The 17,999-nt window shown below is 41.7% G+C and overlaps 2 protein-coding genes and 1 pseudogene across 2 annotated transcripts; 1 reads left to right on the top strand and 2 right to left on the bottom strand.

The window, feature by feature from the left end:
• On the top strand, positions 1-5,108 carry LOC108837160 (SNF2 domain-containing protein CLASSY 1-like). Its single transcript, XM_056992759.1, has 6 exons — positions 1-74; positions 613-689; positions 780-1,024; positions 1,254-2,726; positions 2,815-2,952; positions 3,021-5,108. The coding sequence occupies exons 2-6, from the start codon at positions 641-643 to the stop codon at positions 4,953-4,955; spliced, it is 3,840 nt and encodes a 1,279-aa protein (XP_056848739.1). The 5' UTR covers positions 1-74; positions 613-640; the 3' UTR covers positions 4,956-5,108.
• On the bottom strand, positions 5,093-13,658 carry LOC108821951 (uncharacterized). Its single transcript, XM_056992758.1, is given in 18 exon segments — positions 5,093-5,355; positions 5,438-5,535; positions 5,632-6,432; positions 6,515-6,630; positions 6,727-6,794; positions 6,956-7,136; positions 7,380-7,488; positions 7,585-9,197; positions 9,200-9,286; positions 9,394-9,495; positions 9,572-9,624; positions 9,770-10,176; positions 10,282-10,601; positions 10,827-10,988; positions 11,131-11,556; positions 11,724-13,264; positions 13,369-13,408; positions 13,529-13,658. Coding segments are annotated over 15 exon segments (6,066 nt in total). The 5' UTR covers positions 13,255-13,264; positions 13,369-13,408; positions 13,529-13,658; the 3' UTR covers positions 5,093-5,355; positions 5,438-5,445.
• Positions 13,659-14,207: 549 nt separating this feature from the next.
• Positions 14,208-17,081, bottom strand: LOC130499246 (phenolic glucoside malonyltransferase 2-like; annotated as a pseudogene).
• Positions 17,082-17,999: the final 918 nt, after the last annotated feature.

Raw genomic sequence — 17,999 nt, 5'->3', positions numbered from 1 at the left:
TGATCATTTTTCTATAATCTAATTTCCCCTTCTGGTCAATCCCACATAGGAACTCATTTCACTTCACTCACAAGGTGGTGATTGGTTGATTCTGTGTGCTCTGATCGTTCTTCTCTTTACACCACATATATATATATATATATATCATATGATGAGTTTGTGTTTTTTCTCTCAATCTGTAGTTTTGTCTGTTCCGTACATGATCATCGTTTGTTTGTCTCTTTCCAGAACCGTAACAAAAGTTGGTTTATGTCCACACAAACAATATGATCATGTTTCAAATATAAAGATCATATGTTCTGTTTCTTTTTGACTCTCTCTGTTCCTCAAAGATCTTTGGGTTTGTCTGTACTTCAATATAAAGTTTAAATCTTAGCAAAAAAAACACATAAAGTTTAAAGCTTTTGTCATGCCTCTTTATCTACAAAAAGTTTTAGATAAATAATCATGAATCATGTTTGCTCAAAAAAAAAAAAAAATAATCATGAATCATGATGAAGCTATATACATATATATATATATATATATGTGTAGATTCTCTGATTGTTTCTGGTAAACTTTATATGTGAGAGTTTCATATTTTGACTGTTCTATATATTTGTTTCACTGCAGGAGGAGATCGTTTGTGTGTCATCAAAAAATGAAGAGAAAGCGTTACTATCAGTTGAACCATACGTTTGATCCATGCGGTAAGTCCTTTTAGAAGAAGATGCTATGTCTCCATATATTACTTATAATGTTCTGCATTTAGAGGTGATCATCTATCTGCTTGTGTGCAGCTTTCGAGGTGTTCAGTTCAGGGACTTGGAAGGCCGTGGAGTACTTAAGAGTCGAGAGTGGATCGATGACCATGCGACTTTTGGAGAAGGGGCATGTATTGGATGATGTAAAACCTTTTCAATGGCTTCGTCTTAGATCAAGAAAGGCCACTACCATCGACTGCACCACTTTTCTACGCCACGGTGTTGATGTTTGTGTTCTCTATCAGAAAGATGAAGTGACTCCAGAGGATGACTTGGACCCGGTATGTATTACATTCACTTCCCTTGAAAGGCAGGCCCTGAGGGGCTGTAGGCGATTTAGAAAATGTTTCAATAATATTTTTCTTTTTTTTTTTACAAATTTGGAAATCTATATTACAATTTTTCTCAAAAAATTTGGGGCCACAGCTTTGTCCAAGACCGGCCCTGCCTTGAAACTATGATCATTTTGGTTTCTTGTTGTGAGATTCTGTGTGTGCGTGGTGTATGTAGGTTTGGGTTGATGCAAAGATTGTATCAATAGAGAGGAAGCCTCATGAACCTGAGTGCTTGTGTGAGTTCTACGTCAGCATCTATATAGACCAAGGCTGCATCAGTTCGGAGAAGCATAGGATGAATAGAGCTTCTGTGCTCATGGGACTGGACCAAATCTCCATTCTACAAAAGTTTCCCAAGGAACAAAGCGTGGACCGGTTCTACAGATGGAGATACTCCGAGGACAGTGCTTCGCTGGTGAAAACAAGGCTTACACTCGGCAAGTTCATGTCTGATCTCTCTTGGCTTCTTGTTACATCAGTCTTGAAAAGCACAGTGTTCCATATCAAAACAATCCAAAACAAGATGGTGTATCTGATTGTGAATGGTGAAGAGGAGTCTACTAGTAGTTCTTGTTTGAGTGCAATGAATATAACGGTGGAAGATGGAGTTTACATGTCAAAGGTGGTTACATTCAGTCCAGATGAGAGCAATGGTACTCCTGCTCTAGATTATGTTCATGTAGAGGAGGAGGAGGAAAGTGAAGAGGAGGAGGAGGAGGAGGTGATGGAGCTGCGTCGATCCAAGAGAAGAAACATGAGGCCTGAAAGATATGGTTTCTCTGGGGTTCTGCCAGATTCAAAGGATGGATGGGTAAGGCTGATGCCATATAAGTACAGCACATGGACTGATGACGACGAAGATGATGATGATGAAGAAGATAGTAATGATGATGATGATAGAGATACAGATGATGATTTGTACTTACCCTTATCACACTTCTTTGGGGAAAATAGCAGCGCAAAGGGGTTTAGTAAGGGTAAGGAAAGTGAGATTGTTTTGGTAGACAAAGCAGCGAGGAAGAGGAAGAAGAAGATGAAGATGAAGATGAAGAAAAGAGATGGAACTGGTCGAAGCCGCGAGCTCTCAGTTATTCCCTTCACTCCTGTCTTTGACCCTATACCGTTGGAAGAGTTTGGTTTCAATGCAAACAGTTTGTGGAGTGGTAATTTGATGGATGAGATGGATAGGTATCGTAGTAAAGCTACGTCTAAATATGGGAAGAAGAAGATGTTGTCTGAAATGGATGAGATGGAATCTGACTTGGGTTGGGTTGACAACATGAGCAAGTCCTCGGTCCAAAAGAAAACAGGATCACGCTCCCGGATAAGGTCTGGTTATGGGAAAGCCGGACATTCTGATGAACCGCAGATATTCAAGAAGAGAACATTGAGCGCAGGTGCTTATAACAAGCTGATAGAGTCATACATGAGTAATATTGACTCCACGATTGCAGCCAAGAAGGAAACAAACAGTGTTGTTGAGCAATGGGAAGCGTTAAAGAACCCCACAAGCACTGCAATGGAAGGTGAAGACGGGTCGAGTGAGGATGATGATGATGATAGTGAGGGAGAGACGTCGGAGAATGAGATGTTATGGAGGGAGATGGAACTATGTATGGCTTCTTCTTACATTCTTGATGACAATGAGGTAATGTTATTTTTTGGAAATATTTTTAATTACTTGCCTAACAAACTTTCCTTTTTCAAAAATCATTGATCTTTAATAATAATTTCAGTTGAGAGTGGATAACGAGGCGTTCCAGAAAGCAACAAGTGGTTGTGAACATGATTATGAACTGAATGAAGAAATAGGAATGTGTTGCAGATTATGTGGTCATGTAGGATCGGAGATAAGAGATGTTTCTGCACCTTTTGTAAGTGTAGTGAAACTCTAGCAGATAGTAATGTTCAACTTCTAATTAATGTACATTTTATCGGACAGGCGAGACAAAAGAAATGGACCACAGAGGCTAAGCACATCAACGAAGAAGACATTATTGACACTAAGGTGAAACAAGATGGAGATGAGAGCCGCAGTTTCACTATGCCTGTGGCTTCCTTAGAAGAGGTTCCCTCGCCTGATGAAAGTGAGAACGTTTGGTCACTAATACCACAGCTCAAGAGAAAACTTCACATGCACCAGAGAAAAGCCTTTGAGTTTCTCTGGAGGAACCTAGCCGGGTCAGTGATTCCCTCCATGATGGATCCGAGTTCAGATAAGATAGGTGGCTGCGTGGTTTCTCACACCCCTGGAGCAGGCAAGACGTTTCTCATCATTGCTTTTCTTGCAAGCTACTTGAAGATATTCCCTGGGAAGAGGCCTTTGGTTCTTGCTCCCAAAACAACCTTGTACACATGGTACAAGGAGTTCATCAAATGGGAGATTCCAGTTCCCGTTCACTTGATCCATGGCCGTAGAACCTACTGTGTAGCCAAAGAGGACAAGATTCAGTTCAAGGGGATTCCGAAACCGAGCCAAGATGTTAGTCATGTTATCGACTGTTTAGACAAGATTCAGAAGTGGCATGCGCAGCCTAGTGTTCTTGTAATGGGTTACACTTCGTTTCTAACACTGATGAGAGAAGATTCCAAGTTTGCTCACAGAAAGTATATGGCTAAAGTACTTAGAGAGTCTCCAGGGCTTCTGGTTCTAGACGAGGGACACAACCCTAGGAGTACCAAGTCGAGATTGCGAAAGGCTTTGATGAAAGTTGACACTGACTTGAGGGTTCTGCTGTCTGGTACACTGTTTCAGAACAACTTCTGTGAGTACTTCAACACTTTGTGCTTGGCTAGACCCAAGTTTATCCATGAGGTTCTAATGGAGTTGGACGAGAAGTTCAATACCAACCAAACTGTACAAAAGGCGCCTCACTTGATCGAAAACAGAGCGAGGAAGTTCTTCCTTGACATCATAGCCAAGAAGATTGACACAAAAGTTGGAGACGAGCGCTTGCAAGGACTTAACATGTTGAGGAACATGACCAGCGGTTTCATCGATAACTATGAAGGAAGTGGAAGCGGAAGTGGTGATGTTCTTCCTGGTTTGCAGATCTACACGTTGTTGATGAACTCCACTGATTTACAGCACAAGACTCTTAACAAACTTCAGACGATAATGTCCACTTACCCTGGTTATCCCCTCGAGTTGGAGCTTCTCATAACCTTAGCAGCTATCCATCCTTGGCTGGTTAAAACCTCTACATGTTGTGCTAAGTTCTTCAACCCTGAGGAGCTTTTTGAGATTGAGAAGCTCAAGCATGACGCCAAGAAAGGATCCAAAGTCATGTTTGTGCTGAACCTCGTGTTTAGGGTGGTTAAGAGGGAGAAGATTCTCATCTTCTGCCACAACATTGCGCCCATCCGCCTGTTTCTTGAGCTGTTTGAGAATGTGTTCAGGTGGAAGAGAGGGAGAGAGATCCTTACCTTAACAGGGGATCTTGAGCTGTTTGACAGAGGCAGAGTGATAGACAAATTCGAAGAACACGGAGGTCCTTCTCGTGTTCTGCTGGCTTCCATCACAGCTTGTGCAGAAGGGATCAGTCTAACTGCTGCTTCAAGGGTGATCATGCTTGACTCGGAGTGGAATCCTTCCAAGACAAAGCAAGCAATAGCACGCGCGTTCAGACCAGGACAGCAGAAAGTGGTGTACGTCTACCAGCTCTTGTCCAGAGGAACACTTGAGGAAGACAAATACAGGAGGACGACGTGGAAAGAGTGGGTCTCAAGTATGATTTTCAGCGAAGAATTTGTAGAGGACCCGTCACAGTGGCAAGCTGAAAAGATTGAAGATGATGTTCTCAGAGAGATCGTAGAGGAAGACAAAGTCAAATCTTTCCATATGATCATGAAGAACGAGAAAGCTTCAACTGGTTGATGATGATGGATGATTCATTCTTGTAATAGCTTCCTTGAAACTAATCAAATATCACAACTGTGTAATAAATTCAGCTGTGCGGATCATAATCTTAAATAAATGTATTTTCATCATACTATACTTATGAGAGGAGGAAGGGAAGATGATGATGATACTTGGCAATAATAAAATGTTGTTTAGTAACAACGATGTCACGAATATACTTCTTCATCTCATCTCTCTGAGACGCATCGAGTGAGAGAGAGAGAACATCCGACTAAATAAACATCAAAACACACCTACAATAACATATAATCTCTCCCCCAACCAACAACGGAGCTTCAACCAACCAATAACATATATTCTTCTTCTTAGGTTTTTATGTGCACTTAGCTTATGCTCCTTCCATCACCTACTTTGCCTGCCGAAAACAAAATAAATAGTCTTAGCTCAATATGGTTGCCTCCAAGTCATTTTACTACCGTGACACTATATAACATTACCTCTACGGTTACTTTTTGCTTCGACTTTGGTGACTTCTGCCCTGTGACATGGAAGGAATCTTCGAGGTCATCATCGATGATTGCAGACCTTCAAGCAGCTGGAGAGCAACGCAAACATAAATTCAAAAGTGAATCAGGATCATATTAAGCGATTGCTGTAAAGAAATTAATGTAATAATATCATGTATACTTACTCTAGAAGTTGGCTGAATCCTGCGGACAGATCTACGTGGTTCCATTCCATCTGATGCATTTGAAGAATTATCAGCCAACGCCTTATCCTCTTCAATCTTGGCTAACCTCCCTGCAGTAGGAGCCACTTTCCCTTTACCAGTAGTGCTCGAGGAACTATTTTGCTCTTCCCCTGTTCCCTTGGATGTAACACTAGAAACTGTTCCAGATCCGGTACTTTTGTTCTCTCCACTCTGACCAACGGCATCATCAGATTCCACACTTGAGGCTGGTGTATTACGAGAGTCCATGCGGGGAACTATCCTAGATGCAGCAACCGGTTTCTCTTTGGTCTTGGGCGCAGGTTTGAAACTCTTGGGCTTCAATGTTGTTGTCTGTTTCTCTCTGGAAACGGTTTTAGAAGGCAATCTCCAGCTCCCTGGTCCTGGATTTTGGGGCACAATTGGTTTCACAGGCTTAGCTGGTTCCTTCTGTTTCCGAGTTTGATGGCTCGCCTCTGAAACGTAGTGTTTGCTCACGTCCATGAACTTCCTTGTCTTTCCAGGTTTAGGGACACCATAAATCACTTTTGCTCCCTGCGTTTGTAAACCTGTCCTCTTCATTCGGGGTGGACCAGGATTGCCCGCTTCTCTGGTACTCGTCCCGATGTTAAATGTAGTCTCTGAAACACCGAGGTCAAGAACACCAGTTTGAGGCTTTTTACCTAAATCCGGATCATCAGCAGTTTCCATTTTCGTGTATTTTCCTTCAGCCACAGGAGCTGGAGGTCCTAGTCTAGGACGCTTCTCCTTTGGGGTATCACCCTGCAATTCAAAATTTAGGGTCTTTCACTAATAGCAAAGCATCCAAACCGAAGCTTCTAGCTCCACAGAAAGGTCATGGTACCTCATGTGACGAGCTGATGTTTTCCCCTGAAGTAGAATATTCAATCCACTTTCCATCTTTCCATAGAAGAGAAGGACGAAGATTCCAAGCTTTGATAGTCAAAGTCTCTCCTTGTGCTGCCAAAAAGAAAAAAGAAAGTTCTGAGCACACTGATACAGAGAAGCAGTTTAGAGCATGAAAATGAGATATCTTCATCACACGTCTTTACGAACCTGGAAAATGCACAGTCACTGTATTTTCATCTTTCTTGTTCTTCTCCGTGATAACACCCTCCAACCAACTAAAGGAGAACAAAACATATAGATACAGCTTCCAAAGTTAGTGGAATGAATAGGATTTCACAATACGGAAAGTTGAAACCAACGATGCAGAATTTGTGTCGTGGGCTCATTGCTGTTAGGGGCACGCATTAAAACCGCAGGCAAAAGAGATGCCAGTTACCTGTCATGAACCCACGAGTCTACCCTGTCCCCAATTTTCCAAACAGGATCCCCAATGGCAGCTCTACGTCTCTTCCTGGTTCCTTCATATGGCAGGGCAGTAATAGAACGAGCAGTCCTTATTTTTGGGGCCTCATCACCTTCACCTTTGAGGGCTACCCACTCCTTCAGCTTATCTGTTCCTGATAAGAGAGAAAATAATCGGATCAACTAATCAACTAATTGAGTACTGCACATGCATAAATTATAATAATGGAAAGTGGGAAATTATATATGGTTACATATCTATCATACACTTGAGCAAAATATGTAAAGTAAAATGAGAGAGAACGATTAAATGGGTCACTGACTTGTCAAGCAATTGAACTACCAAATACAGATCACTGCAAGGACAACATAAAGAAAATTATGGCAAACTAACAAACCTTGTTCTACAGAAAGGTCATTGAACAGCACATAAGCTTTCCCATCCTCTAAGCCCAATACATTGGCAGAGTACCATGCAGTTCTTAATTCAGGTCCTTCCTTGAAAACCTACACAGGGAAGTTTTACCTCCATTACAAAAAGAAACACAACCAGCAGCGAGCAGTTTGCTATAGAAAGTGTATATATGCAACCATAGCACAAACCTCTACTTGAGAACCTTCCTTGATGCACTCGTCGTTTGTTTTTTTCATAATCTGCTCACTTTCAGTCTGGGTGTCAATCGAAGATTTTGACCCAACTGCTGGCTCGAAAGCTACAGCCGTGTGTTTAGCAAAGTCTGCACTTATATGACCTTTCCGTCCATTTGTTTTCTTTCCAGTGGTAGAAACTAGACCTTGACCACCAGCTGTTCTCCGAGAGCCATCCAACTCAGTATGCGTAGTGCTGGGACTAGCAAAAGCTTTATCACTAGTAGTCACAGTTTCTTTTTCTAATACACCCACTTTACAGGGCTGAACTTCCACAGATTCTCGAGCCTGCCTCCAGTAACCACTTGGACCCACCTCCACCAGCTTATTGAGCGACGGAGGATGACCCATTGAAACAAGTATTCCAGCTTGTGAAACCGCCTCTGATGCCAGTTCTGCTGCCTTAATAATGGAATCCATATTTTCAGCTTGTTTCGTGGCCGCTGTGGCAGCCTCAACCCTCTTCTTAGCTGCCTCTCTAGCAGCACTAAGGAACGAACTGGAGCTCACCACTGCACCTTCACCCTTCAAGATAGAAGCAGGGGTACCCTGGCCTTGAGTTATTACATCATTTGACTTGGGGAGTTCATTACCCTGATAAGAAACACTTGGAAGGTCTGCTTCTTCAGCCATTAATTTTGCCTGAAATGCCGCACCAGCTGCGACATTGGCGGCAGCAGCTGCAGCCTTTGCCACTGCAGCGGCAGCAGCTATGGCAACAGCAGCGGAAGCTAATATGCCTTGAGTTTCTGGCTGGAGGCCAGTATGCCTTTGTTGCTCTATCTGCTTCCATACGTATTCGCTTTGACTAACAGCTGCAGTAGCAAGAGCAGAAGCATCCTCTGCATGCATCTTAGCTTCATTAAGTTTATCAATGGTATCTACCGGCAAAACAGATATCTGCTTAACTTCAGATGCAAGGTTACCACCAAAAATTGGGGACTGCAGAGACGATTTCATTTTCTTCCCGGGGAATGTTGATACCAGGTTCATAGGGACTGCAGAGATGGAACCAACACTGGGTAGGGTGCCTGCGTTAGAAGCCAAACTACCCGGAGCAGCTGTAACAGGTACAGGTGTAGATATAGAACCAAGAGGTGAGACAACCACTTCTGTCTGCTGCAGCGAATATACAATGCTTGGATCAGAGTCCACAGAGACTGGCATTTTTTTCCGTTTCCTTGATTTCGTCCCAGTGGAATGTTGACCAGGTGGTAAAACTGTACTGGCTGGCTCAAGTGTTTGTGTCCCTTTGAAAACATTGCCAGAAGTTCCAGTCAGAACATGCTTACCGCCAGAGTAAGGCAAGGACGGTTCTTTTGTGGGTGTCAATTTTACAGTTTCGGTGATTGGGAAACCGGGGAAACGCGAACCAACATCGAACCCACTGGTCTGAGGAGAAGTAAGCCAAGGGTTGGGGTATGGGAGAGGCGACATCCAAGCGGTATTATGTCCAATATTCGCAATTGGTGTCGCTTGGTGAGCATGGGATGAAGAAGGCAGTAGCGCAGCAGCTGAACCTCTATGAATGCTTCTTGATTGTAACGTTTCCAAGGGAGTTGACAAACCCATAAAGGTGATGAGAGTGGAATTATGGGTTTTGTCGCTGAACTCTCTTTGCTGCTGGTGTGACCCATGAACGGGGTTTCTGTCTTCCCTGAAAATGCAGTTTCTGGTATTTAGCTAAGAAATGCAAACAGCAGCTGAGAAATAACACAAGCAGACCATAAGAGCTTGAAAAGCAGAATAAATCAAATTGGAAACCTGCACGTGATTGCGCTGGCGTTTCAGGACTAGCAACACGCATTCTCTGAGCCCTTACAGCACAAGCACGCCATGCTTTCTCCCAACTGCCTTTCCCACCATCTACAAAAGTGCAGAGTGAACATGCTTTGTCTCAAACAGGGATAATGCAATAAGTTACAAGAAATAACAATCTCACCTGCACCACCAAATGCAGATATCATATAAGCTTCATCAGGTGCTGTCCCTTGGCTGCAACGGGTAAACAAAAAAACAAAAGAATTATACTTCTGTAAGAGAGTAAGATGTGCAATAAATCTGAATGTGATCGCTACTGAGTGTCTCACTGACTCGACAAAACTTAAGAGCATGTACAGAGTAATATAGTAGAACTTACATCAGACCCCCGTAAACAAAAATCTGTGCACGTAGTTGCACTTGTTGCGAGTCAGTGAAAGGTCGACGCAAAACGTTTGAGAGAGAAGAAGAATTCAGATCAGGTAGACTAGCCGTGGGGCCTGAAAGGGTACCAAACGAATTAAGAACAGGGGTCTGAAGACTTTGCTGCTTCTCAGTAGAGTGTGTGATTTGAATAGAAGATGCAGAACCCTGAATAACCGCATTTGCTTTGCCTGCACTTTGAAAATGTTGAAAAGGTGCAGCCCCCTTTACACTATTTCCTTTTCTAGAAGTCTCTTTTCCTGCAGATTTAGGTGTTCGCCTGGGTTTACGCTCAGATTTTGTTTTGGAAGACTTTGCAGCTGTTTTCTCTAAGCTAGATTTTGACGGAGATCCCACCACAGTCTAAATAAACAAAAGCATATGCTACGTAAGGATGATAACAACATAATGTAACAGTATTCGCTTTGTCTACTGATGAAACTATGTTCAGATATAAGCTGGACGTACCGGAGAGACAAGGGTGGCTTTGGAAATTTCCACTGCTTTCCTTGGATCGGAAGTCAAGTTCAGCTCACTGCTGAAGGTCGTGTTTCTATTCAAGGACGGAGATTCGGTAGACATCAAACTCGCAGTATTCTGATCCTCTGGCTTTTTTACACTGTTTGTCTCTGTCTTATTAAGTTGAAGTTCGGTCGTCTTAAGAGCTGGGGAAGAAATAACAGGAGTCCCTATATTTGTAACAGGGTCTTCAGTTCCAGTAATGTGGGACTCCACAAAAGGCTTAGCACTTGTAGAAGCACATGACTCTCCTATACCGATTACAAAACCTGCAATATCCGCAAGATCAAGACCGTTAAGACTTGGTCATAAGTTTCTTTAATAGACAGATTCTTTTATTTAAATTTTACACAGGTTGTTGATTCTATCGTGGAAATTCACAAGTATTAACACACCTAAAATATGTATCTTTTTAATAAACCAATCTTTTGAAAAAAAATCAGAGAAACTGCTAGAAAGAAAGTTTCTTGATGCTACATGATCATAAAACTCACCTGTGGGGTATGAAACCGGTGCCACAGATGTCATAATCCCATCGGATGCAGCACTCTTATCCTCTTCCTGACAATCTGACCCAGCTTCACTCCGAAGATTAGCCAAGGAGCTAGCTTTAAGGTTTTCATTTGTTGCATCCTTGTCCAGACCTGACCGAATCTCTGAGGATAACGCAAAAGTAAAAAAGATCACTACAACATATAAACCATCCAAAGGTAAACAAATATGGTAAGGTCTTTAAGGAACGACAGTATACAAAGAAAAGAGCACGTGCAAATACTACGGCCAAAAAAAAACATTTACCAGGGACGTCTACAACTTCTGTTAGATTTTCTTCTAAAACTGTTTCCTCGCACTGCTGAGGCAAGAATTGTCCAGCGGCATCAGCATCTACTGCATCCTTTGACCCTTCAAAGGCAGGACAGCCATCGACAAATTGTGTACCTTGCTGAGTATCTTCAGTATGCTTCCTAGGTTGTTGTGCAATATGAATCACTGAACTACTTGCTTCAACAGGTGGAGCAGTTTGACAATTTTCAGGTTCGCCAGATGAAACCTTCTCGCTTACAGAGCAACTGACTTGCTCATTAGCATGAGATGATGTATTCACCACATGTAAATCTATTGAAGATGTAAGAATGACAGCAGATGCTCCATATTGGCTTAGATGTTGCGATTCTTCAGGATTGAGAGGAGATGCTTCACATTCTTTACCATCAATCATAGTCCCTGAGAAATAAAATGTATACACATACACATGTAAAGGGTTATAAATAAGTAATTATGATATATCAATTTTGTATGCAACTACCGGCAGTACGCTAAACCAAAAAAAAATGCAGAACCAAGGGTATGAAAGTAGAGTATATATCAAAAGAAGTAGACAGTAACATTACCTGACTTGTCTACTGGAATGGTGTCAGACTGAGATTTTGATTCCACCAGCTTGGACGCAGAGTCTCTTGAAACATAACCAATGGACTCGGACACAACACTTTCAGATAAGACTTCAGAGCTCTTGGCGTCCTGATCTCTATCATTGGCACTGACAGCCAATTCCATTCTTTGTTTGATATTAGATATGCAAGCACTACCTTCCTTATTTTCACTCTTCTTAGACATATCACCTTCTGTGGATTCAACCATTGAGTCCATTTGTGAAACATTAACACTTTCTGAAGTCTGAACTCGAAGTATCTCTGTATCTGTCTCAGTCTGGAAAGTAGATTTATGTTCACTGCTTGTTAGATTCGTTAATACCCCAGCGAGTTCCAAAGATGCCTCAACAGTTGCGCTAGTATGCACACTGCTGACAGGAAGATCTTCGCATTGGGTCCCTGAAACGTCTGGTTCACCTACCTCGAGAGCAGAGAGAGCTTGGTCCCCTCTTTCTAGTACCGTGACATCAGATAGCTCCATATCCTTCAAATCAGACCTAGCAGTGTGGTCGCTGATATCATTTTCATCATTGAGAATATCTGGAAGCAAAGTAGTCTGATTATTCAGCTCACCACTAGCAGGAGCCCCAGTCTGTACAGTTCCGATTTCCATCCTTGATTCTGTGTTCTCTTCGTCTTCTGTTTGGTCAAGAAGAGTATCAGACGTCTCAGTTCTTATCGTACCATGACCACCAGTATCCACAGCCTCTCTAGTCATGGTAACCGAAGCTAAAACAGTATTATTTGCCTCCATAGATGACTCTTCCGCAACGGTAAGAAGATTATCAGTCGTCCCAGTTCCTATCTTATCATGCTTAGTAGAGCTCACATCCTCTACAATCGAAGAAATTGAAGCTACATCAGCATTCTTTTCCACTATGGATAACTCTTCCGCAACAGTCTGGTCAAGAAGACTATCCGTTGTCTCAGTCCCTATCTTATCATGACAAGCAGTATCCACATCCTCTACAGCCGCTGTATTCGATGCCAAAATAGTATTATCTTCCTCCATGGAGGACTCCTTTGGTGAGTCATCTTTCACCAGGACCTGTTCCTGTCCAGCATCTGTCTTTAAGACAGAGAAGTCTCCTGGAGTATCAGCCACATGTGGGTTAGGTTGTGCGTTTGCTGTTTCATCTTTCGATAGAATATTCTCATGACCAGGCTCCAATTGCTCCATGGTGCAGCCTACCTCATCCGAAGTACCAGATTTCTCTTTTACAACGACTTGGTCCTGTCCAACTGAATTCAAAAGCATTTCAACAGATTCGGAGGAAGTAGCCTCAGACCAAACATTATTATGCCTAGAAATGGCGAAAGACTCGTCCATACCAAGAAACCCCTCAGTTCCAACTAAACTATCAAACCTCAGATGCGCGTCGTCAAAATCAAACCTTGGAAGAGACACGGGAGGAAACTTATTGTTAGCTTCTTCACCAGCTAAACGGAGATTCTGGTTTTGAAAGTCATTGTCATCATCAAAATCCATGGGGTTATTCCTGAAGCATATAAGACATAATGTTTTTAAAAAAAAAATCAAAAATTTCCGAAAGAAAAGCTTAAAGAGATGAATGAATTAAAGTGGAGTGAGTGATTCCGCTACCTCCCTCCATTCAGATGTTCCCTAATCGCACGTTCATCTACTGCTGAAACCAAAACAAATAGCAAAACGCGTCAAATACTATCTTCCCTCTCACATCCGTTGCGTCACGAAGACCTAGACAGATTAAAATTGATACGGTGGTGGAGAAGGTTAAACTTACCGGGAAATTCAAATTGGTGGAGCGGACTTAGGGTTCCGGCGAAGAAAAGAGGTTTGGCGAGTGAAGTAGATTGGGAGAGAAATGAGAGTCTGATAAATGATTCGATTTACTCAGGCGAATGTAACGAGTGTTTAGGTGAAAGCCCAAAATAAATTTAAAACTAAAAACAAAAATATGGATGCTGATTCCACTAACATCCAGAGTGACACGTGTCTTATTGCAAAGGTCCGCGTTAGAATTTGATGTATTCGGTTTTATATACTTCCTCCGGTTTTATTTGTTTTTAGTTAAAAAATTTACAATCTTATTAAAAAAATTACTATTTTTATTATTCCTTTTGGAAATAATATATAAGTTTTAATGAGAAATAATGTTTAGTGTACAACTAATTAAAATTTTATTTCAGCTTTAGAACCATTAAATTCATAAATTTCATGAGTAATTTTTTTGATCCACTTCCTCTTACATCTGTTTTGATAAAAAATATTTTTTTTTTACATATATAAATAACCAATTTTAAACAATGATTATAATCGAACCTGAAATATGGCTGACTTTGTGTTTGAGAACCTCTGGATTAAACCGCATCTCAATGATTGTGCAGCAATAGAAGGGGCTCAAGCGGCTTATATTTATTCAGGTCTATAAACCATGCGTAAAAGACGAAGGTGTACTACTAATAAAAAAAACTATCCATTAAAAACATCATATAAAAGCTGCTTTCTAATACTGTCTCTATTCCTGGATAAACCCAACTTTAACCCTTAAACACTGTTTTTTTAATATTGTCCCTATTCCTGGATAAACCCAACTTTCTAAACACTGCTTCAAATCCCATCCAAATGCAGCTCCTAAATCCACTCTAAATAATTGCTTCTTTCAACGTGAAAGAACCTCTTCCACTACTGTTACCTGCATTGCTTTCATCCACACAAAGTTGTTTCAAACTCGAGTTAAATCTATAAGTTTAGGATATGTCTTTAAGACCAAGAAAAGTGTGAAGTAAACATACTAATATAGTATACCTTTTGCGTTTTGTTCTTCAAAACAGTGAAAGAAGTTGGGTTGCTGTGCCAATTCCCCTTCCTCTAATTGATGAACCAATTGTTTATTTGCTTCATCTCACCTTACTGGTTACTGAAAGTGATATGAAGAATTAGAAATAACACTAAATAACTCTGGATCAAACAAATATCAAAGCAAAGTAATTTAATTGAGATGAATAAAGAAAGATAGAGAGAAAATAACTGATTAATTAATTGGGTTCCGTAAAATTTGACAAAATCATCGGCAAGATATGTTTCTTAGAAAAGTTAGACTTTTCAAATCCAATATTGTTCAGTAAAGAACATAGACGAAGAGTTAAAGAAACATACAATAACCTCCTTGTTTATATGCTTCAGCCCGTGTTGTTGTTTTTTTCTCCAGATGCTTCTGCTATTGTTTTAGTGACGAAACTATTAGCAAGAATCTATTGAACAACTCAAATACATATAATTTCTCACGCTAAACAACTAAATGGGATCATATGTGAGTTATAAATCTTTTTTAAAAAATATCTAGATTTTGATAAATTGATAGATAAAGGCCTAATAATAAGAAACTATAAATACAATTGACGGCGTGTATCAATGTAAACTGTAAAATTATTAAAATGAAAAAGCAAATATACATAAGGAAATATTGTTAGTGTTTATAAAACTTACCATTAATTTTGTAAACAAAGTTTTGACATATATATAAGTCAAAATAAACACCTGCGCAGATCAAAATGTAGCTTTGGTTAAAATCAATCTAATCTGAATACAATGTTGTCATCATATAATTATTTAATTTATATATGTACATATATATTAACATAAACTTTGACATATTATTATACATTGGATGGTTTATACGTAGTTTGGTGACAATAAAAAAGGATGGTTTTATAGTAAACTGGATGGTTTATAGTAAACTTCGTGTAGCCTTTTGTAAACCATTGTAGAACAAAGCAAACACGATGTCCATTTCAGTCTTCTTCAGACACACTCCGATCTCCAGGCCACCTGATTCTTCAGGTCTCTCTCCCATCGAGATTTTCTCTCCTTGGATAGAGATAACATCACTCTTAACCGGCCTTCCCCACCCGAAGTCCGACTCATATACTCCAAACCCGGTCAATCCAGCAACCGTCCCGTACTGTGAGCTCTCGCCCTTGGCCCTGAACGCAGCCGCAAACTCCTCCGCAATCGTTTCTATCTTCCGCGAACTACTCAGACCTTTCACCAGTCCGCTTACCATCTCCACCGCCCTCACGAACCCTCCCTCCTCCGCAAATTCCGCCGCCTTGCGTTTGTAGCTACCCGCCGGGACCACGCAGTTTCCGAAGTAGGTAGCCGGAAGCGGCGGGTCCAACCGCTCTCTGAAGTCTCCCACAAACAAGAAACTCACGGTTCTGTCCCCGTCTCCTCCACGCGCCTTCACAAGGCAGGTCCACACGTAGGCGTACGCGATGACGAAAGTCGAGAGATGGAGCCTCTGATCTGGAACTCGCTCCCGGAGCCTCTGGATGTCGCCGCGAGACAGCACGAGCGTGGATAGAACAACGTCGTTTCCGAGTTCCTCCTTGGCGGGGGCGGGAGTCGGAATCGGACTCAGGCTCCTCGTGTTATCATCCCCTTTGAGAGATCTAACCAACTCGATCATCTTCTCATCGAGTCCGGTTACATCGTTGACCAGCGACCGGTCAAGAGAAGGAGTGAGATTCCGAGGAAGAGAGGAGTTGACTCTGTTTTCTGATCCGAGGTGTCGTTTGCACACGTGGGCCCAAGCTCTGATGAACATGGTTGCAGTTTTTCCGTCGAAAACGGCGTGGTGTACTGCGAAGCCGATGGAGAATCCCTGGTTAGGGAACAGCGTGATCTGCAGAGAGTAAACCAATGCTGAGTCATCATCAGAAAATGGTAACTCGGGTACCAAGGAACGTAACTCGGTTACTGGACGTTGTCCATAGCCAGAAAGATGAGAAAAATCAGCTTCCCTCTCGGCGATGGTCAACGAAACGCCATCGTTTGAGAGACGACGATGCTGGGTTTGGGATCGTTTGGATCCCAGGTGACGCGGCCGGTGAGAGGGAGGTAGCTCTGGAGAACGAGGGACAGGGAGAGCTTGAGCTTAGGGAGCATGAAGGAGTGGAAATTCTCACGAGTCAACTCGGTGAGCCTGTAGAAGAAGACTACCTTGACTGGTTGGAGCAATAGCCATGGTAGATCGAAGAAAGTCAACGGGATTGCCAGCGAGTTGTCTGAGTTTTGGACCGACTCAGCGGTGGGGACTACTCGGGAAATCTCAACCACGACGGTTGTCATTGGTGGTCACGAAGAATGTTAATAATTTATTGAAACTGCTAGAGAGTAAATAGAACACATGAGATTTGTTAAGTTTCCTATGTGAAGTAGCAGGTTTATAAATTGTGAAGATATTTGACCAAAAAAAATAAATAAATAAATTGTGAAGATATATTTTAAAAAACCGAAAACATTATAAAAAAAATGGGGTAAGTCTTTATTTTTTTTTTTTTTTTTTTGACAGCAACAAACAGACTCATATAGACTCTGTTATCCAAACTGGTAGCTCTGCATCCATATGAACGACAAAAGACGGTTGCTTCCTTACACTGCGTGCTAGACTGTCCGCCTTGTTATTTTCTGTTCGTGGTATATGAACGAGCTCTGAACTGTTGAAACTTCTCTTCAGGACGAAGATATCCTCTAGGTAACTTGCAAAGGCTGGCCACTCTTCTGGTTCCGAAACCATCTTCACCAACTGAGAACAATCCGTTGCAAACGTAACTGAAAACTGCCTTAGATTCCGCATACATTCCATTGCCCAAATAAGGGACTCTATTTCTGAGTGTAGGGCCGAACTAGCCGCTCTTGTATTCCTTGCTCCCATAAGTCCATCAAAACCTTCCAGTGTGCTATACCATCCTTGGCCTGAAAATTGGTCATGTTCTTTCCATGAGCCATCCGTAAAGCACCATCGTCCGGGTATATTGGGTATCACTGGATCTGACAGGCTAGTACTGTCTAACTCCTGAGTCACACTCGCTTGTGCCTCGTCCCATAATAATGCCTCCTTCTCTGCCAGTTTAAGGGTCTCTAAAGGATCAATATCCAAATTACTAAACACTTTATTATTTCGTGCTTTCCATATGTACCATAAGATCCACGCAAAATGATGGTCATTCCATCCTGGTGGGATCCTCCAAAATAAATAATCTATGTTTGTAAACAGCGACTGTGTCGGGAAAATATTCAGATTTGAAGGGATTTTTGACAAAGCCCAAATCTGAACTGCCGGTGGGCACTCAAAAAACACATGGTTTATTGATTCCTCCGGTTCCCCACATCTGTCACAAACGGTATCCCCTTTCAAACCTCTTCCCATTAGATTCTTCTTAACCGATATACATCCCGAGACTAATTGC

Source organism: Raphanus sativus, chromosome 8, assembly GCF_000801105.2.
Source record: "Raphanus sativus cultivar WK10039 chromosome 8, ASM80110v3, whole genome shotgun sequence".
NCBI lineage: Eukaryota > Viridiplantae > Streptophyta > Magnoliopsida > Brassicales > Brassicaceae > Raphanus > Raphanus sativus.
This window is presented reverse-complemented; position numbering and strand designations above follow the sequence as displayed.

What these genes read in the sequence shown, in the direction of transcription:
- LOC108837160 (XM_056992759.1), top strand. Translation starts at nt 641, where the DNA reads ATGAAGAGAAAGCGTTACTATCAGTTGAACCATACGTTTGATCCATGC. An exon ending in CCATACGTTTGATCCATGCG is followed by an intron (nt 690 to 779) that starts GTAAGTCCTTTT and finishes GCTTGTGTGCAG; the next exon opens with CTTTCGAGGTGTTCAGTTCA. An exon ending in ACATTCTTGATGACAATGAG is followed by an intron (nt 2,727 to 2,814) that starts GTAATGTTATTT and finishes TAATAATTTCAG; the next exon opens with TTGAGAGTGGATAACGAGGC.